At 43.4% G+C, this 16,440-nt stretch overlaps 2 protein-coding genes across 2 annotated transcripts in view; both read right to left on the bottom strand.

Annotated features, from left to right (window-relative positions):
• CMTM2 (CKLF like MARVEL transmembrane domain containing 2) overlaps positions 1–1,855 on the bottom strand; it is a 13,618-nt gene extending 11,763 nt beyond the window's left edge. Inside the window, exons 1-2 of the mRNA XM_058528623.1 lie at positions 1,347–1,855; positions 1,046–1,204 (exon numbers count right to left, since the gene is read on the bottom strand). Of these exons, the coding sequence (XP_058384606.1) occupies positions 1,046–1,204; positions 1,347–1,619 (432 nt within the window). The 5' untranslated portion in view covers positions 1,620–1,855. The remainder of the gene's footprint in view (positions 1–1,045; positions 1,205–1,346) is intronic.
• LOC131395944 (CKLF-like MARVEL transmembrane domain-containing protein 2B) lies at positions 1,776–16,440 on the bottom strand. Its single transcript, XM_058527712.1, is given in 7 exon segments — positions 1,776–2,046; positions 2,378–2,571; positions 4,134–4,232; positions 13,675–13,833; positions 16,101–16,142; positions 16,144–16,251; positions 16,420–16,440. Coding segments are annotated over 7 exon segments (894 nt in total).

Genomic DNA, 16,440 nt, shown 5'->3' with positions numbered 1-16,440 from the left:
TGAAAACTTGTCCTCTGCCTATCCTGTTACTTTGTCCTCTGTTTACCCCTTTCCCAAGAGTCTTATTTGGCCCTCTTCTCCTTTCTCCCTATACTAGGGGTCCTCACCCACCCTACTGGACCCTAATAACTTTTAACAAGGAGGCAAGTTAGCATGTAGTTACAGACTCAGACTCTACTGACAAAAACTGGGATCACATCCTTTCTCTGCCACCTAGGGGCAAGTTACTTGGCAATTCTGAGCCCATTTCATGTGTAAAGTGAGTGAAACAGTGAGCACAGGGTTCTGGAGGCAAGCTGTGAATGTGCAATGAACCAGGGCCCTTGGGTTAGGTGGGTGTGCTCTGTGATTACACAGGTGATGGGCAGCGATTCAAGTCCATGAGGACTTAGGCACGGGGTCAAGCACTGCACATTTACTCCTCAGGTACAACCGCATCAGAGATTAGTACTGCCCTCATGTTGCAGATGAGGAAACAGAGGCTGGGAGTGGTTGGGTAACTTGCCCAGCTCAGTTCCATTCCAACGGATGACTGCTTTGGGCTGAACATCCTTCTGGGCTTAACATTCTATACAGGGATAGTCACTGGAGATCTAAAGCTGCTTTAGAAGTGATTTTTTTAAAAAATCCTTATTCTATTTTACTGATTTATGGGAAGATTGATTTTCTTTTTTGAATTCTGGGGATGGGGTACCTTCTGGGGTGATCTCTCCAGTCAGGTGTGAGCTGGAACAGGGGTTGGGAGGAATAGCTGGTAGCTATGCGTCCCCTCCTCCCAAAAAGAGCAAAGCTTCAGGAGAGCAAAGACCTCTTCACTTGACCACCAGGTAAGTAAGAGGTCCCTGTCCCCAAGCCGGGCTTTTACAGAGCCTTTTCTACCTAACTTCAGCTGCCCCTGCCCCCGCCCCACCCAAAGGTGCTAAGTCCATGCCCAGGGCACAAATATGGGCGGCGAGGCGCATCTCTCTGTTCAGTCACTTTCCAGGTGCCAAGACACGCCTGAATGCACACCAGCCTCAGGCGCTCCCCACCGCCCCTCACTTACAGTAATGGGCCACAGGATGAAGGGCAAGTATCTCTGGATGGCGAAGGTGTGGATAATGAAGAAGAAGCACAAGACGGAAACCTCCATGGTGATGACGAGTGTCAGGAGGGGGTGCACGACGGTCCCCGTGAACATTACCATTGCACCTATTAGGCAGCCCTGCCGGGAGACATGCGCCTGAGCCACTGCAAAGGGCTGTCACGGACTCTTGGAGCCCCTCTGGAGCCCCCTGGAACCCACTCCTTCACCCTCTCCCCCTCCTGGCCTCCCCCTCCCCACCAGGGATACCAGCTCAACTTACCAAGCTCAGGATCTTGACCTCGGCGTGCCCCATAACCCAGAACTCTCTATTGCTGTCCTTGAGTTCCCACCTGTAGCGGCGACATCCTTTCCTCGTGCCCACTTCATCCTTGGGCTCCACCTTCTTTTCCTTCGGTTTCTCCTCCTCTTTCTTGTCTGGAGGAGGGGGCGCCGCCCCCGGTGCTGGGGCCGCCGGCGCTGCCCCCGGCGCTGGGGCCGCCGGCGCTGCCGCCGCCGCCGCATCCGCTTTGGGCTTTTTGCCTTTGTCAGCCATCTTTGCGCGGAGTTCTCAGGTTCTCACGGCCTGCCCAATCTCTCTTGCTGTCCCCGGACAGGCCTGGCCTTTGAGCGAGCCTGGCGCCCACCGACGTGCTCAGGGGCCGCGCTCAGCCAACGGCCAGTCCAGCGAATGCCAACGCCTGGGGCCCTTTCAGCGCGCGCCCCGTCTCACCACGCGAGTCTCCCCTGCGCGCACGATGGGCCGGGCCGGGCTCTCCGCGAGCACCAGAGCGGGTTCCAGGTACCCACGGCCGCCGGGTCCGCCCACCGGGTCCGCCCACCCTCCACGCAAGAGTCCTCGCCCCACCTCCAGGCCACCGCGGGGGTCCCACTTGCGCGCTGGGCTCCTCTCACCGTCTAGCGAGGCCTCGCAAGGTGGCCCCAGGGCTGTAGCCGCTGCTCCCGCCTTCGGATCCGGTTGGCTGGGACCAGGGCGGGGTCAAGGCCCTGGCCATGGCCTCCTGGGGCAGCCGCACCCAGCGCCCCTCGGAGCATTGGCAGGCGCAAGAAAATGTAACTCGACTTTTACACAAGGCAACACGAGGAAGCAGAAGTGTTCCCGGCTTAGCAGCCCTGATTTTATGATCACATGTAGGCCGAAGGGGGTGACAGCATGCGAGCTCAGCGGTGGGAGGGATGAGACACAGACGCTTATGTCTACCAGGATGCCTGTGCGGATGCCTTTGAGGATGCCCGCGTGGGTGCCTTTGAGGATGCCCGCGTGGGTGCCTTTGAGGATGCCCGCGTGGGTGCCTTTGAGGATGCTCGCGTGGTTGTCTTCGAGGGGTCTTTGAAGGTGCCTGTGAGGGTGCCAGGGTGGGTGCTTGGGCGGGGACGGGCCTAGTTTCGATTTTGATTCCCAGAACTTTTTTCACCTCATTCCTCATCTTCTTGGTGACCAGAGTCGCACTGATGAGACACACGATTGCCGCCGTGAGACACAGGGACTGTCAGATACAAGACCATATGTGGGAAGGAAAGGTGGGGTTATTTTGCAGCTCAGCAGCAACCTGTCTTCCCTATCTCCATACCAGGCTCGGGCTGCGAGCAGCCTCCTGTTCCCCTCTGACCCTCCACTGCCTTCTGGTGTCTGGCCAGCTGGCTGCTGCGGCCCATTCTGCCATTCCCAGAGAAGAGGATTTTGGAAGTGGTGGGTTTTGCTGCCAACAATGACCTTGCCTGAAACCTGAGGCAACAGGAAAGGACTAGAGAAGGGCACTGGCCCTACCGGGCTTCAGGTAGGGGTGGGGTCCTGAGAAGGCCTCTCAGTGGAAAGGACTCTTGGACTATGTTTGAAAGGGCAGGAAGGAGTTTCCAAGGAATCTGGTGTGGCAGAGACCTCTGGAGCTGGTGAGGGAAGGGGCAGAGTTGAGGCTGGGGAGGTGCAGGATCTGGGACTTGATCAAGAAGAGAGGTCAGGTGTCTGACTCAGAAAGCCCACTTGCAGTAGCCATGAGGCTAAGGGAAAGTGAACAACCAGGCTGAAAGCAGGGAGACCAGTGTGGGGTGGGGCGCTCTGCCATCCAGGTAAGAATTAACGGAGACCAGGGGTGGCAGGTAGAAGTAGGCTTGGTGGCTGAGTTAGCAGATGGGGACCAGTGGCCCACAGCATCTGAGATTCCTGGTGCTCCCGGGCTCCTGCCTGTCTTGAATGTTTCTCTTTATGGTCACTTACTCCCTGGCTGCTTTAATGAACTTTTCCTAGGTAGGTCTTGCCCTAGCTAATCTGTGAGCTCCCTCGGAGGGAAGGGACTCTATCCCCAACACTGAGCTCAGGCCTGGCACAATCCAATGGGATTGACAAATATTTACTAATATGGAATGAACTGAAAGAATTTAAACTTTTTTTTCTGGATTAATTTCTGTTCCCATCGCTCAACTTCTTGAACCAACGTCTCACCTCCCCATCCCCCACCCCTCCATCTGCCATTTCTTGTGCTCTTCATCTGGTGAGGATTTGAGCCCCAGTTTATCCCAGCCTTGAGACCCAGGGCAAGGTATTTCATCTTAGTTTCCATATCTGTAAAAATGAGAGTTGTAAAGATCAAGTCAGAGTGTGCTTCGCCTGGTGTGGGGCACATGCTGGGAACTTCCTCCCTTCTTCCCTAAATAGTCTGGGGCACTCACTTGTGACAATGCATTTTTATCCCCTTACAATCATTCTTTTCATGTGCTTTTAAAATATAGTTCTCTAGTCCGGAAAAGTCAAAGCCCTATGTATAGACAAGAACATCTTGTTGGAACATTTCAAAAAATAGTGTGTACGATGCTCAAAGGGGTTCAACAGACTTGTTTTTGTACCTATTTGGAGAATGAGTATTAGAATGAAGATTTTCACAAGCTTAGAGTTTGTGCAACTTCACATGTTCTGAAGAAGTCAGTGCAAGAAAGAGAAGGGGTGGTGGGGGGATGTTGTTCTGTAAATGAAATAACGATGGTCTGACAGTTTCCCTTTTCAAAGAGTCTTGAAATACTGATCTTAAACGGAGTCATGAAGGCCTCTACTTACCCCTCCAACATAGAATAAATGCCTTCTTTCCTTTTCTTGTATCGCCAAGGCAGCAACTATTAAAAGGAACACAGCTGTAATGAGACTGTTGATAAGATCCTGTAATACAGAATTGAAAATTGTCAACTTTACGTGAAAAAGTAATTTCATAAAATATTTACATTGGTCAATTGCCCATCTAAGGGTGGATCCTGTTTAAAACTTTCCCTTTGATTAGTATTAAGAGGAACCCTCAGCAGTATAATTCTCACATCTTCCAGAGATGCGAGTTTATGTGATTTTAAGGTCCTGGATAGGACTTTGTCAGCAGAAATGGGTTTAATTTCATTAAAGAATACCATAAAAAGAAAAAAAAAAAAAAAGCAGATAACTTTCCCATCTGACTTTTCTTAAAGGGCATAGGAAAGTGAGCATGAAAAAACCTAGAGGTCTGGGGGCCCGGTCCAAGTTGGCCCTCCATAAATGTGATTCTTTGAAGTCTTGTATTTTAAATTAATGTAAATTCTGCATTCTATTCCATAATACACTTTTTTTAAAATATAAAAATAACATTTTAGATTAGCACTTTGCTGATTTAATTCCACCCCCAAATCTGCAGGTAGAACCGATACTCTGGAAGTTGGGTCATATTTGTTCTATAGGTTGACACATCCCAAGAAGGTAGGAACCCATAGAGGGGCAGACCTGATATTTTGGAGTGAATGCCTGTGCTGTTGACTTTTGCTGTTTTCTAAGACCTGGCCAGAATTGAGTCTGCCCTGACATCTATAGGCTATTTGTGTCCTTTCAGGATTTCAGTACTGGGTTCTTTAACTGCTAGCCCAGTCTGCTTCTTTGTGTGCTAGATAAAGGGTGAGGATGAGCGGGTGTGGGCACACTCCTGAGTATAAGCAGAGGCTGGGCTTTGGTCGCGGAGCAATAATGGAAGAGAGGGTACTCACTGAGTCAGTAGCACTAGTGTATGGGGAGGGGCAAAAGCCTAGGGTGATGTAACCACAATATGGCCCAGATATCTAATTTGAACAGTTTAAGTCTTTAAGTCTTGGTGGCTTGACTTAGTAGTGTCAGCCTGTCTCTCAGCCTTGGTACACTTGCCCAAACACAGCAAGGAGACCTGCCATCAGTACATGAGATCATAATGGCTCTAGTGGACCTCTTCAGTGTGCCAACATTTCCCAGTGTTATCTCATTTAACCCTCACAGACACCCTCCAAAGTCAGTGATGTTATGATTCCCATTTTAAGAGGATGTAACAGAGGCTTAGAGAGGTTGATTAAATCGCCTAAGGTTGAATATCTGCCAAGGAGTGGGGTCAGAACTCAACTCACTATTGCCTCCCATGAGGGACACTCAAATGAGAAGGAAATGAACTGTCCTCCTAGGTTGGAAGTGCAGCATCCATCTTTGGCATTTTCTGTGGAATGGGTCATGGAAGGTCAAAACGGTATGGGACAAATAAGGTGAGAGTGTTTGTTGTTGATGAACTCTTTTGGCCTGCCAATTCCTAGATGTGTGACCTGGGGCATGTTTTATCACTCCTTTGTGACAACATGCTAATTTTAAATATGGGGATAATGATTGGGATTCATTGGGTTGATGAGAGGATTAAATGGCATAATGAATCTGGAAGTATCACATAAGATGCCTGGCATCTAGTGGGTAGTGGGAGTACATCCAAATGTAGATTTGTGATATCTACTCTCAAAATGTGCACAGATAGTAAACTTTCTGCAAACCTCAGGTATTCTTCCTGTTAAAATTGGCGAGCAAGGAGCCCTATCATGGAATGTGACTTGCCTCTTGGAAGGGCACTAATGTCTATTATTTGGGTGCCTGGTAGGTAACAGTGGAAGGGGGACATGGAGCAGGGCTGGTGAGGGTTGGGGGTAAGTTCCACCTGGGTTCTGTAGGCTGAGGAGAGGTCTGCCCACAGTGCGGCAGTTACAGCGATGTGCAGCGTTGCAGGAAGCTTAGCATCTGAGGATTGTGTAAACCAAGATATTCAAAGATGTGATCAGGACTCTTACAACTAAGAAGTGGGATGTAAACTTTTTAAAATAAAAATTAATTAGCTATGGTCATAGATCATTGAGAATTTGGATGAAAGCACATTAATAATGATGATAACAATAAACCAAATGCAGACTATGCCTTGCTAGCCAATTGTTGACTCCCTGTCATAATTCCATCTCCTCGTTGGACTACTGGACGTTATAGTTTACTCTGGTCCTTACTCGTAAGGAAGTACTGTCCTGAATTCTCCCTTAGAGCTAATGTTTGCCTTGAACCTAACATTTCTACTGTAGCTCACATTTCTTGAGCACTTACTATGTGTCACGTGCTGTGCCAAGGTGTTAATACTTGATCTCATTTGATTATCACAACAAACTCTCAATATCGCCAGTTTACAGATGGGTGAGCAACTTGCACGAGGTTGCTCAGCCAGTAAGTGGCTATGACTCTCAGCCGTCTGACTTGGGTGCCCTACGGCCTTCTCCTGACTAACCACCCTCCCTTTTGCCTTAGACACAGACCCTCTTGTTGGCCTCATCTTTGACAGAGAGAGAGATATGTTTTCCCTAATGGGGCAAAATTGCAGCTAATCCTTGCCGTGTGCAGTAGGACTTCTGGTTTCCCCATAAATGCTGTCTTTACTTATTATCTTTTTCTTTCCCATTTGACTAAATACCCTATTGACTCAAGTAGCCTCCTCTGACTAAAATGAGAGATGGGTTTGTTACTTGACTATTATTTTTCCATAAAGCTCCCAAACTGTTCTCTGAGATAAATACAATTTTATAGAATTATAACTGGGAAAGAAAAAGATGCTTTAATGGTGAATGCTTATTTTTAAAAATCACTGAATATTAGAAAAAAAGTTAAACATTTACAATGTTTCACAAAATGTGGTGTTTGTAACAAGTATTTATCTACAATAAATATTATATGGTATTCACCTAACTGCAACTTTCATTGATTCCATTTGTGCCTGGAGTTCTTCAAACACATGGCAGAGCCTGATCAGAAATCATCAGAACTGTTGTTTTTCATTAATCTTATTTGAAGGGGACATTCTAAAGCTGATACTTCTTACTTATAAATGTAAAGCTATTGCTGGTAGTTTGGGAATCATCATTTCTATAGTTTTAATTTAAAATATGTTTATTATGTTCCTTTAAAAAAAAATTGCTTTCTATTGGCAAAAACATCTGCTTGACCAGAACTCAGTTTCTCTGACCATACTGGATAATATTTTTTACAATGTAGAAGTGTTAAAAATATGGGCTATTCATGATACAAGCCCACCTTAACAAACAAGAAAAAGCTCAAATAAGCAACCTTAAATTACACCTAACAGAACTAGAAAAAGAAGAACAAAGCCCAAAGTCAGGAGAAGGAGAGACATAATAAAAATCAGAGCAGAAATAAATGAAATTGAGACCAAAAAAAAAAAAATAGTAGAAAGGATTAATGAAACAAAGAGTTGGTTCTTTGAGAAGATAAACAAAATTGACAAACCCTTAGCCAGACTTACTAAGGAAAAAAGAGAAAAGGCTCAAGTAAATAAAATTAGAAATGAAAGAGGAGAAATTACAATGGATACTACGGAAATACAAAGGATTATAAGAGAATACTATGAGAAATTATATGCCAACAAATTGGACAATCTAGAAGAAATGGATAAATTCTTAGACTCATACAACCTCCCAAAACTGAACCAAGAAGAAATGGCGAATCTGAATAGACCAATCACAAGTAAAGAGATTGAAATAGTAATCATAAACCTCCCAAAAAATAAAAGTCCAGGACCAGATGGCTTCTCCAGTGAATTTTACCAAACATTCAAAGAAGATTTAATACCCATCCTTCTCAAACTATTCCAAAAAATAGAGAAAGATGGAACACTTCCTAACTCATTCTACGAGGCCAACATCACCCTGATACCAAAGCCAGACAAAGACAATACAAAGAAGGAAAATTACAGGCCAATATCGCTGATGAACATAGATGCAAAAATCCTCAACAAAATATTGGCAAACCGAATACAGCAATACATTAAAAAGATCATACACCATGATCAAGTGGGATTTATACCAGGGACGCAGGGATGGTTCAACATCTGCAAATCAATCAACGTGATACACTACATCAACAAAACAAAGAATAAAAACCACATGGTCATCTCAATAGATGCAGAGAAGGCATTTGACAAGATCCAACATCCATTTATGATAAAAACTCTCAACAAAATGGGTATAAAAGGAAAGTACCTCAACATAATAAAGGCTATTTATGACAAACCCACAGCCAACATCATACTCAATGGGGAAAGACTGAAAGCCATTCCTCTGAGAACAGGAACGAGGCAGGGCTGCCCACTCTCACCACTCTTATTCAACATAGTACTGGAGGTTTTGGCCAGAGCAATTAGGCAAGAAAAAGGAATAAAAGGAACCCAAATAGGCAACAAAGACGTGAAACTCTCACTATTTGCAGATGACATGATTTTATATATAGAAAACCCTAAAGAATCCGTTGGAAAACTATTAGAAATAATCAACAACTACAGCAAAGTCGCAGGGTACAAAAATCAATCTACAAAAATCAGTTGCATTTCTGTATGTTAACAATGAACTAACAGAAAGAGAGCTCAAAAAGATAATACCATTTACAATTGCATCAAAAAGAATAAAATATCTAGGAAAAAATCTTACCAAGGAGTTGAAAGACCTATACAATGAAAACTACAAGACATTATTGAAAGAAATCGGTGATGACATAAAGAAATGGCAACACATCCCACGCACATGGATTGGAAGACTAAACATAGTTAAAATGTCTTTATTACCTAAAGCAATCTACAGATTCAATGCAATCCCAATCAGAATCTCAATGACATTCTTCATGGAAATAGAAAAAAGAATACTAAAATTCATATGGGGCAACAAAAGACCCCGAATAGCTAAAGCAATCCTAAGAAAAAAGAACAAAGCTGGAGGCATCACAATCCCTGACTTCAAAACATACTACAAAGCAATAGTAATCAAAACAGCATGGTACTGGTACAAAAACAGACACACAGATCAATGGAACAGAACTGAAAGCCCAGAAATAAAACCACATGTGTATGGACAGCTAATTTTTGACAAAGGAGCTAAGAACATACAATGGAGAAAGGAAAGTCTCTTCAATAAATGGTGCTGGGAAAACTGGACAGCCACATGCAAAAGAATGAAAGTGGACCATTTGCTATCGCCATTCACAAAAATTAATTCAAAATGGATCAAAGATCTGAAGGTGAGACCTGAAACTATAAAACTCATAGAAGAAAATATAGGCAACACGCTATTTGACATTGGTCTTAAAGCAATCTTTTCAGATGACATGCCTACCCGGACCCGGGAAACTAAAGAAAAAATAAGCAAGTGGGGCTTTATCAGATTAAAGAGCTTCTACAAGACAAATGAAACCAGAATCAAGATGAACAGACAACCCACCAGCTGGGAGAAAATATTTGAAAAACATATATCTGACAAGGGGTTAATCTCCATAATATATAAAGAACTCACACAACTGAACAACAAAAAAACAAACAACCCGATCAAAAAATGGGCAGAGGAAGTGAACAGATACTTCTCCAAAGAAGATATACAGATGGCCAATAGGCACATGAAAAGATGCTCAACATCACTAATCAACAGGGAAATGCAAATCAAAGCAACACTAAGATATCACCTCACGCCTGTTAGAATGGCTAAAATCACCAAGACAAAAAACAACAAATGTTGGAGAGGATGTGGAGAAACAGGAACCCTCATACACAGCTGATGGGAGTGCAAACTGGTGCAGCCTCTATGGAAAACAAGTATGGAGATTCCTCAAAGAATTAAAAATAGAGATACCCTATGATCCAGCTATCCCACTACTGGGAATCTATCCAACAAACCTGAAATCAACAATCCAAAGAGGCTTATGCACCCCTAAGTTCATTGCAGCATTATTCACTATAGACAAGAAGTGGAAGCAACCTAAGTGTCCCTCGACTGATGACTGGATCAAGAAGATGTGGTATATATACACAATGGAATACTACTCAGCCATAAAAAAAGACAAAATCGTCCCATTTGCAACAACATGGATGGGCCTGGAGCGTATTATGTTAAGTGAAATAAGCCAGAAAGAGAAAGACAAGCACAGTATGATCTCACTCATATGTGGAATATAAACCAACACATGGACAGAGAAAACTGTATTGTGGTTACCAGGGGCAGTGGGGGTGGGGGGTGGGCACAAGGGGTGAAGGGAGACATATATATGGTGATGGACAAACAAAAATGTACAACCCCAAATTTCACAATGTTATAAACTATTAAAACATCAATAAAAAAATACGGGCTATTCAGAAGACAATAATTACAGTTCATATTTTTCTTGGGTATGTTGACAGATGACATTAGACTAGGGTGGGTAAAATGGATAATGAAGTCTGAAAATGCAGACAGAGAGCCCACCATGGGAGGAGTGAGGAAAGCTGTGAGAGGTGAGAAGCTGCAAATGAGCCTGGGGTGTGGGTCCCCAAGCCCAGGCTCCACGATCCCTCCAGTGGAGGCCCTGCCAAAATATGGTCCCAGAGCCCACAGATCTCAGCAGGCCATCTGTATCTGAGGCCAGTACTCTTTGATGCTGCCTTGCTGAGGGTCTGAAGCCCTTATTTATCAGACTTGCTATCTCCCTGCTGGGGACTTTTACCCTTAGCCCCTTGCCAAACAAGAATGAGAATAAGGTAAGAAGGAACTCTTTCCTTGTGTGAGCCGTTAAGGAGATAGCCACTTAAAATCAGTACTCCTTACCATAATCCTATACCATCTGGGCACCAAACCATCTTGCCTGGAAAGAAGGGCTGAAAGAAAGTGGCACCTGTGCATGCTGAATACCTCTAGTGTGTGGGCAAGCCATTGAGCCTATGCAGAACCCTAAAAACAGTTACAGTATGAAATAGGCCATGTGTTCTCTGGCTTCCCAGGCTGACTATTCGATAAGATCCCAAGTGACTTCTGTAGCTTGATGCCAACAATTCTGCAAGTCCACCTCCTCCCTGAAGCATCAAGTAGTCACCTCCTGGGCACCAATACTGTCACTAAACCAGCACATTTCCTGCTGTACCAAGGCCTCCTTATTATCACCCAGTGGTAGCTATTTACCCCTCTGAGCAATCTTATATGTACATGTCCTTCATCTTACAGGATCTGAAAGGGCAGATTAGAAAGGAAGGGACAGGCTAGGAGAAGAAAACACCATTTTGGATCCTGTTTTGATGGTTTTTTAAAAAACCTTCCAAGTCAATTAAATCACTCACATCTGACCAACTGTGTTTGTTAGTATGTGGTTTCTTAGTACTGCTAGGTAGTTGAGCATCAGAATAACGGGGCAACCTTCTTGGTAAGACAGCTCCTGGGAGCTCACCAGGCATGTCCACGTGCTTCGAGACCCTGGCCCGCACCCTGGAGGACAGGAGCAAGAAAAAGGCAGGCGCTCTGAATCACACTCTGGGCTCCCATAGCTATCCGAAGAAAAGAGAATGTTCTCACCCTAGGACAGAGGTAGTGAAAGGGGGCCTGGCTTTATCAGAGTTGACCAAAGGCCTGCAACTCTACAAAAGCTGGGGCTGCCTGTGACCCCTGTGAGAGCAGCTCCTCTCACAGGACCTTCATGGTCATGCTTAGGAGACCCCAGCTCTTGCCTCTGTCTCAGACACCTCCTGGCCACTCCCCCTGGACCCTACATCAGAGCATGATGCCTCGAGGCGCTCTCCAGCTTTGTGGCAATGGATCTTTTTGCAGGGGGCTCTGGTCCTCCTGACCACAGCTCTGACCTTGGGGCTGTGGAACCCTCAGTCACCCACCCCTAAGGGCCTGTACACATCCCCAGGATAATCCATTCACCTTTGGCTCTATATTTTAGGGAAATCATGAGGAAACAGAAGTTACAGAGAACAGAAATTTAGAGACTCTCAGGACAAAGACTTAGGGAGTGTGGAGATAGAGAAACCATCACAAAGTAATAGGGCATAAAGTCTGGAAAGAGTCTGGGCTTTAGAGTCAGATAGACCTGGGCTCAAATCTGCGTTTCCTTGTGCCTGCATAGGACCATGGTAACTTAATCTCTTTAATCCAATTTTCTCATCTGTTAAATGGGGCGTGGGGGATGACTACAACCTCACCAGGGTTGTTGTGAGCATTAAAGAAGGTAATATATGTGAAAAAGTATCTGGCACATGGTATGTGCTCAAAAAACAGTTACTTTACCTTCCCCTCTTGAAAATTCCCATGGACAGAGATTTTAGTTTCCCCTCAGAAACCTCTCCATGGTTATAGGTCTCCATAACTAAGAGGGTCTTCCATATGTCCAATTAAAGTTGCTCAGATTTTGCTTTTTCTGCTTCCTGTTGCTCAGCACTCTGTGGGACAGAGAGAGCTCAGCAACCTTTTCAGAAAATCTCTCACATACTTGAAAATATTTTGAGTTTTAGTTTAATAGCAACCAATCCTACCTTAAGGTTAGAAAAAAATACTATAAGGAAGTGGGATGTGGAAGAGGCCTGAGCTTGGAGTTAGGATTGTTCACAATGCAAGATAAAATGATAAAAGCCACCCAAATACCTTATGGGATCTGATGGACACTGTAGTGAATGTTAACTTGGTGCCAGGTTTTGTGCTATTATTTGCTTTAAACACGTTTAAATGTTATAGGAACCCTATGAGGCAGTTATTATCATTACATTTTTCCTTCACTGAGTTTCCTAGATGGGGAAACTGAGGCTCAAGTTCACACAGCTAGTAAGGGCCAGGAACTGGGCCTATGTCTGTATCTGGGCAAAACTGTAGTTCTAGTCTCTAAGGATGCAGAGCCTCAGGCTCCACAATAAATAGGATTTGAGACTTGAGGGATTAGCTTTGGGAATTTTTCAGTTAGTAAAGAATATGAAATTCTGGAAACTGTTACTGAAGAAGGCTATGCGATGTCTTTTCCTGAATACTCCATCATATGGCACCCATTCGGGATATGGACCCTTAACACACATGAAAATGTTGACTCCTGCAATCTTTCAGGGTATGCATGACAATTTTCTGCCATGTCGACTCTTGCTTGTGTGGGGGGGGATGTTTATAATCTGTTAGAGAGGGTGCTGTTTGAAAAGCAGAAGCATATGCTGTTTAACAAGCAATAGGTGAGTAGTATGTTTACCTACTGAATATACTAATTAAAATTTTCCTTAGGACAAGCTGAAAAGTACCATGTGCTCAGTGCCATAATGAGATGGAAGTAGGTGTGTGTGTTGGTTGTCCTGCAGATAGAGGGGCCAAGGAATCTTTCTGGGTATTAGGCTAGTTTCTCCCCTGGGACTAGGGCAACACCCCACTGTCACAGCTCAGCCATGTCCTTGTCCAGAGAGACAGCTCTGTTGTTTTCACTTGAGGAGAGCCTTTACTCTGGGGCTGAGGGTGAAACTTATATTCAAATTATGAAAATGAACACTTACTAGTAAGGGCCAATCTAAATAAGTCACCAAGTGGTGAAGGGTTAGCATATATGATAGAATAAAAAAAAGAACGATGCAGATTTCCAGAATTGTGATTGCTATATACGACTCATGGGCTGTGGCAGTGATGAAACAAGCTAATGCTCCTATGAGAAGACCCTGCAATAAAAGAAACAGGATATTTTTTAATGCACATGGGCTTTAAAAAAAAAAAAAAACCCATAAATTATCAGAATGTAAATCTGATTATATTACAATTGCCTTTATTGCTTTGCACATAAATTTTATTGTTTAAAATTTCTTATATTTTTAAGAAATGAAACAATACACGCAAATAATAAAAATGCACAAGTATAGAAAGGTAAAAAATAACGTCAGTTTCTTTCTCCTCCCTCAACCCAACCCTAGTCTATCTCCTTAAAAGTAACCACTGTTAACAGTGTATATTTCATACCAGAAAGAATATGTATATACAGGTAAAGTAGAGTACATACATACTGATTTTGATAGAAAGAGTGGGTAGAGCCCAGCTTTCCTTCTTTCCAAACAGCTGCTGATTATCCCAACATCATTTACTGGGAAACACCATGATTTTCCCCACTGATCTGAAATTCAATCTTTATCATATACTAAATTCTCAGATGTATTCAGGTCTCTTTTGAGACTGTTCTTTTCCACTGAGTTGCTGATTTCTTCTCCAGTACTTTTGAAATTACAGGCAATTCGTTTTATACTGTGTGACTGTCTGGCCTAGTTCCCCTTTCAGTGCTCATTCTCAGATTATGTCTTCTGTGTTTGTCTTGGTCAAGTTCCCCAGACTAAGCCTGTTGGTATTTTAATTGGGATTTCATTTAACTTATAATTTGGAAAGATTACAAAATTTAGTCTTATCATTCAAGAGCAGAGTATGTCTTTCCAGTTATTTTAGTGGTTTTTAAATATCTCTCAATAGAATTTTAAAAAGTTTTCTTCATATAGGTCTTTCAAATTTATTTTACTTAATTTTATCACTTTGATTGCTATTGTAAAGAGAAATATTTTCTTCAATTTTAAGTGACTGCTCATTTCTACTAAATGTAGAGAGTTAGTGGATGTAAAGGTAAGTGAGTTTGTAGAAATGATCTTGTTCTAAATTGTTTTCTAGTTGATTTTGAGTTTTTTAGATATATGATCATATCAGCTGAAAGAAATGATATATTTTGCATCTTCTTTTCAAATGTTCTTACTTATTTCTTTTTCCTGTCTAATTGTGATGACTAGTGGTTCCAGAAAAATATTGAATAACAGTGTTGATAGTGGGCATCCTCTTTGTTCCTTATTTTAATGGGAATACCTCTGACGTTTAATTATATATGATGCTGACTTTCGGGTTCATTTTTATAATGTCAATGAAATATCTATGTATTCCTGTTTTACTGGTCTCTTTCTTCTTCTTCTTCCTTTTTATTTTGGCAATCAGAAATGAATGTTGAATTTTGTCAAATGTGTTCTGTACCCTATTTGATATAATCTAATTTTTTCCCCTTTTACTTATAATATGGTGAATTAGTTTAATAGAGTCCTAATATTGAATCATCCTTATGTTTCTTCTTCATGGTGTTTTAAAAAAAGTATTGAATATTTTCTGCTAATATATTAATACTTGTTGCTTTGATATGAGTGAAATTTTCTTTTTCTGAACTTGGTCAGGTTTTGATATCAGTGTTATACTGACTTTGTAAAAATAGTTTAGAAGTGTTTCTTCTTTCTCTAGTCTTTGAAAAACTTTGAATAGTATTAGAATTACATCCCATGAAGGTTTGAGTTAACCTGTGAAAAAGTCTGGGACTGATAAATTTTTGAAAGATACTCATTTGATAAGATCTCATTTTCTTCCCTGTTTATATTGGTCTGTTGAGGTTTTTCTCTATTCTGGGATCAGTTTTGGTAATTTATATTTTCCTAGAAAATCAACTGTTTCATCCAATTCAAATTTGTTTTGCAAAGTACTCTTGTGGATCCTTTCAGTTTCATTGGGGTTTGTGATTATTTTCCCTTTCTGGTTTTTAGCTTTAAATATATGTCCTCTCTTTCCCGCTTTTTCCCTGTTATATTGGCCAGTGGTTTATCAATTTTATCGGTCAGTTCTATTATTTTTGTTGGCTAATTTACACATTTCTGCTATTACCTTCCTTGCTTCCCTAATTCCCTTTGTGAAGAGAAAACTGAGAAATATAAAAAGGGGAAAAAAAGGCCAAATTTAGTAGTAAGCGTTGAGTGCATGGGAGGGGTAAGGGGAGAAGGGGAGAAAGGGTGAGGCAAAACAGAGGTGCCTGGCAAAGGGAATTAGGGAAGCTTTCCCGAGGTGGCACCCGGGGAAATCACTCCCCCCTTAGGCCGCATCCGCCCTGCAGCCACCCAGCCGGGTCCCAGCTCTCTCTGCTCACCAGCCTCAGGATCTTCAACGCTCCAGTGGGTGAGAAGAAAAAAATGCTTGAAGCTGTCCCTGAATTTGGGCAGGACTTTGGCCCGGCCCTCGGCGCGCTTTTGGACGGCCGCCGCCTTTGCTGTGTGGGACACTTGGTGTTTGACCGACGTCTGGCGTAGGCGTGCCGTCGGCGTTCTGGAGGGTGCGGTGTGCGCACCGGGTCCTGGATGCCGTGTGGATCGCACCGAACGCACGGGGCGCGCCGGATGTGCGGAACACACTGAGCGTACCGGACGCGCCTAGGGTTGCTCCGGGTGTGGCAAGCCCCCTGAAGGTACCTTGGTGTCTTCGGGATCCAT

The sequence above is a fragment of the Diceros bicornis genome, chromosome 32, assembly GCF_020826845.1.
Source record: "Diceros bicornis minor isolate mBicDic1 chromosome 32, mDicBic1.mat.cur, whole genome shotgun sequence".
NCBI lineage: Eukaryota > Metazoa > Chordata > Mammalia > Perissodactyla > Rhinocerotidae > Diceros > Diceros bicornis.
This window is presented reverse-complemented; position numbering and strand designations above follow the sequence as displayed.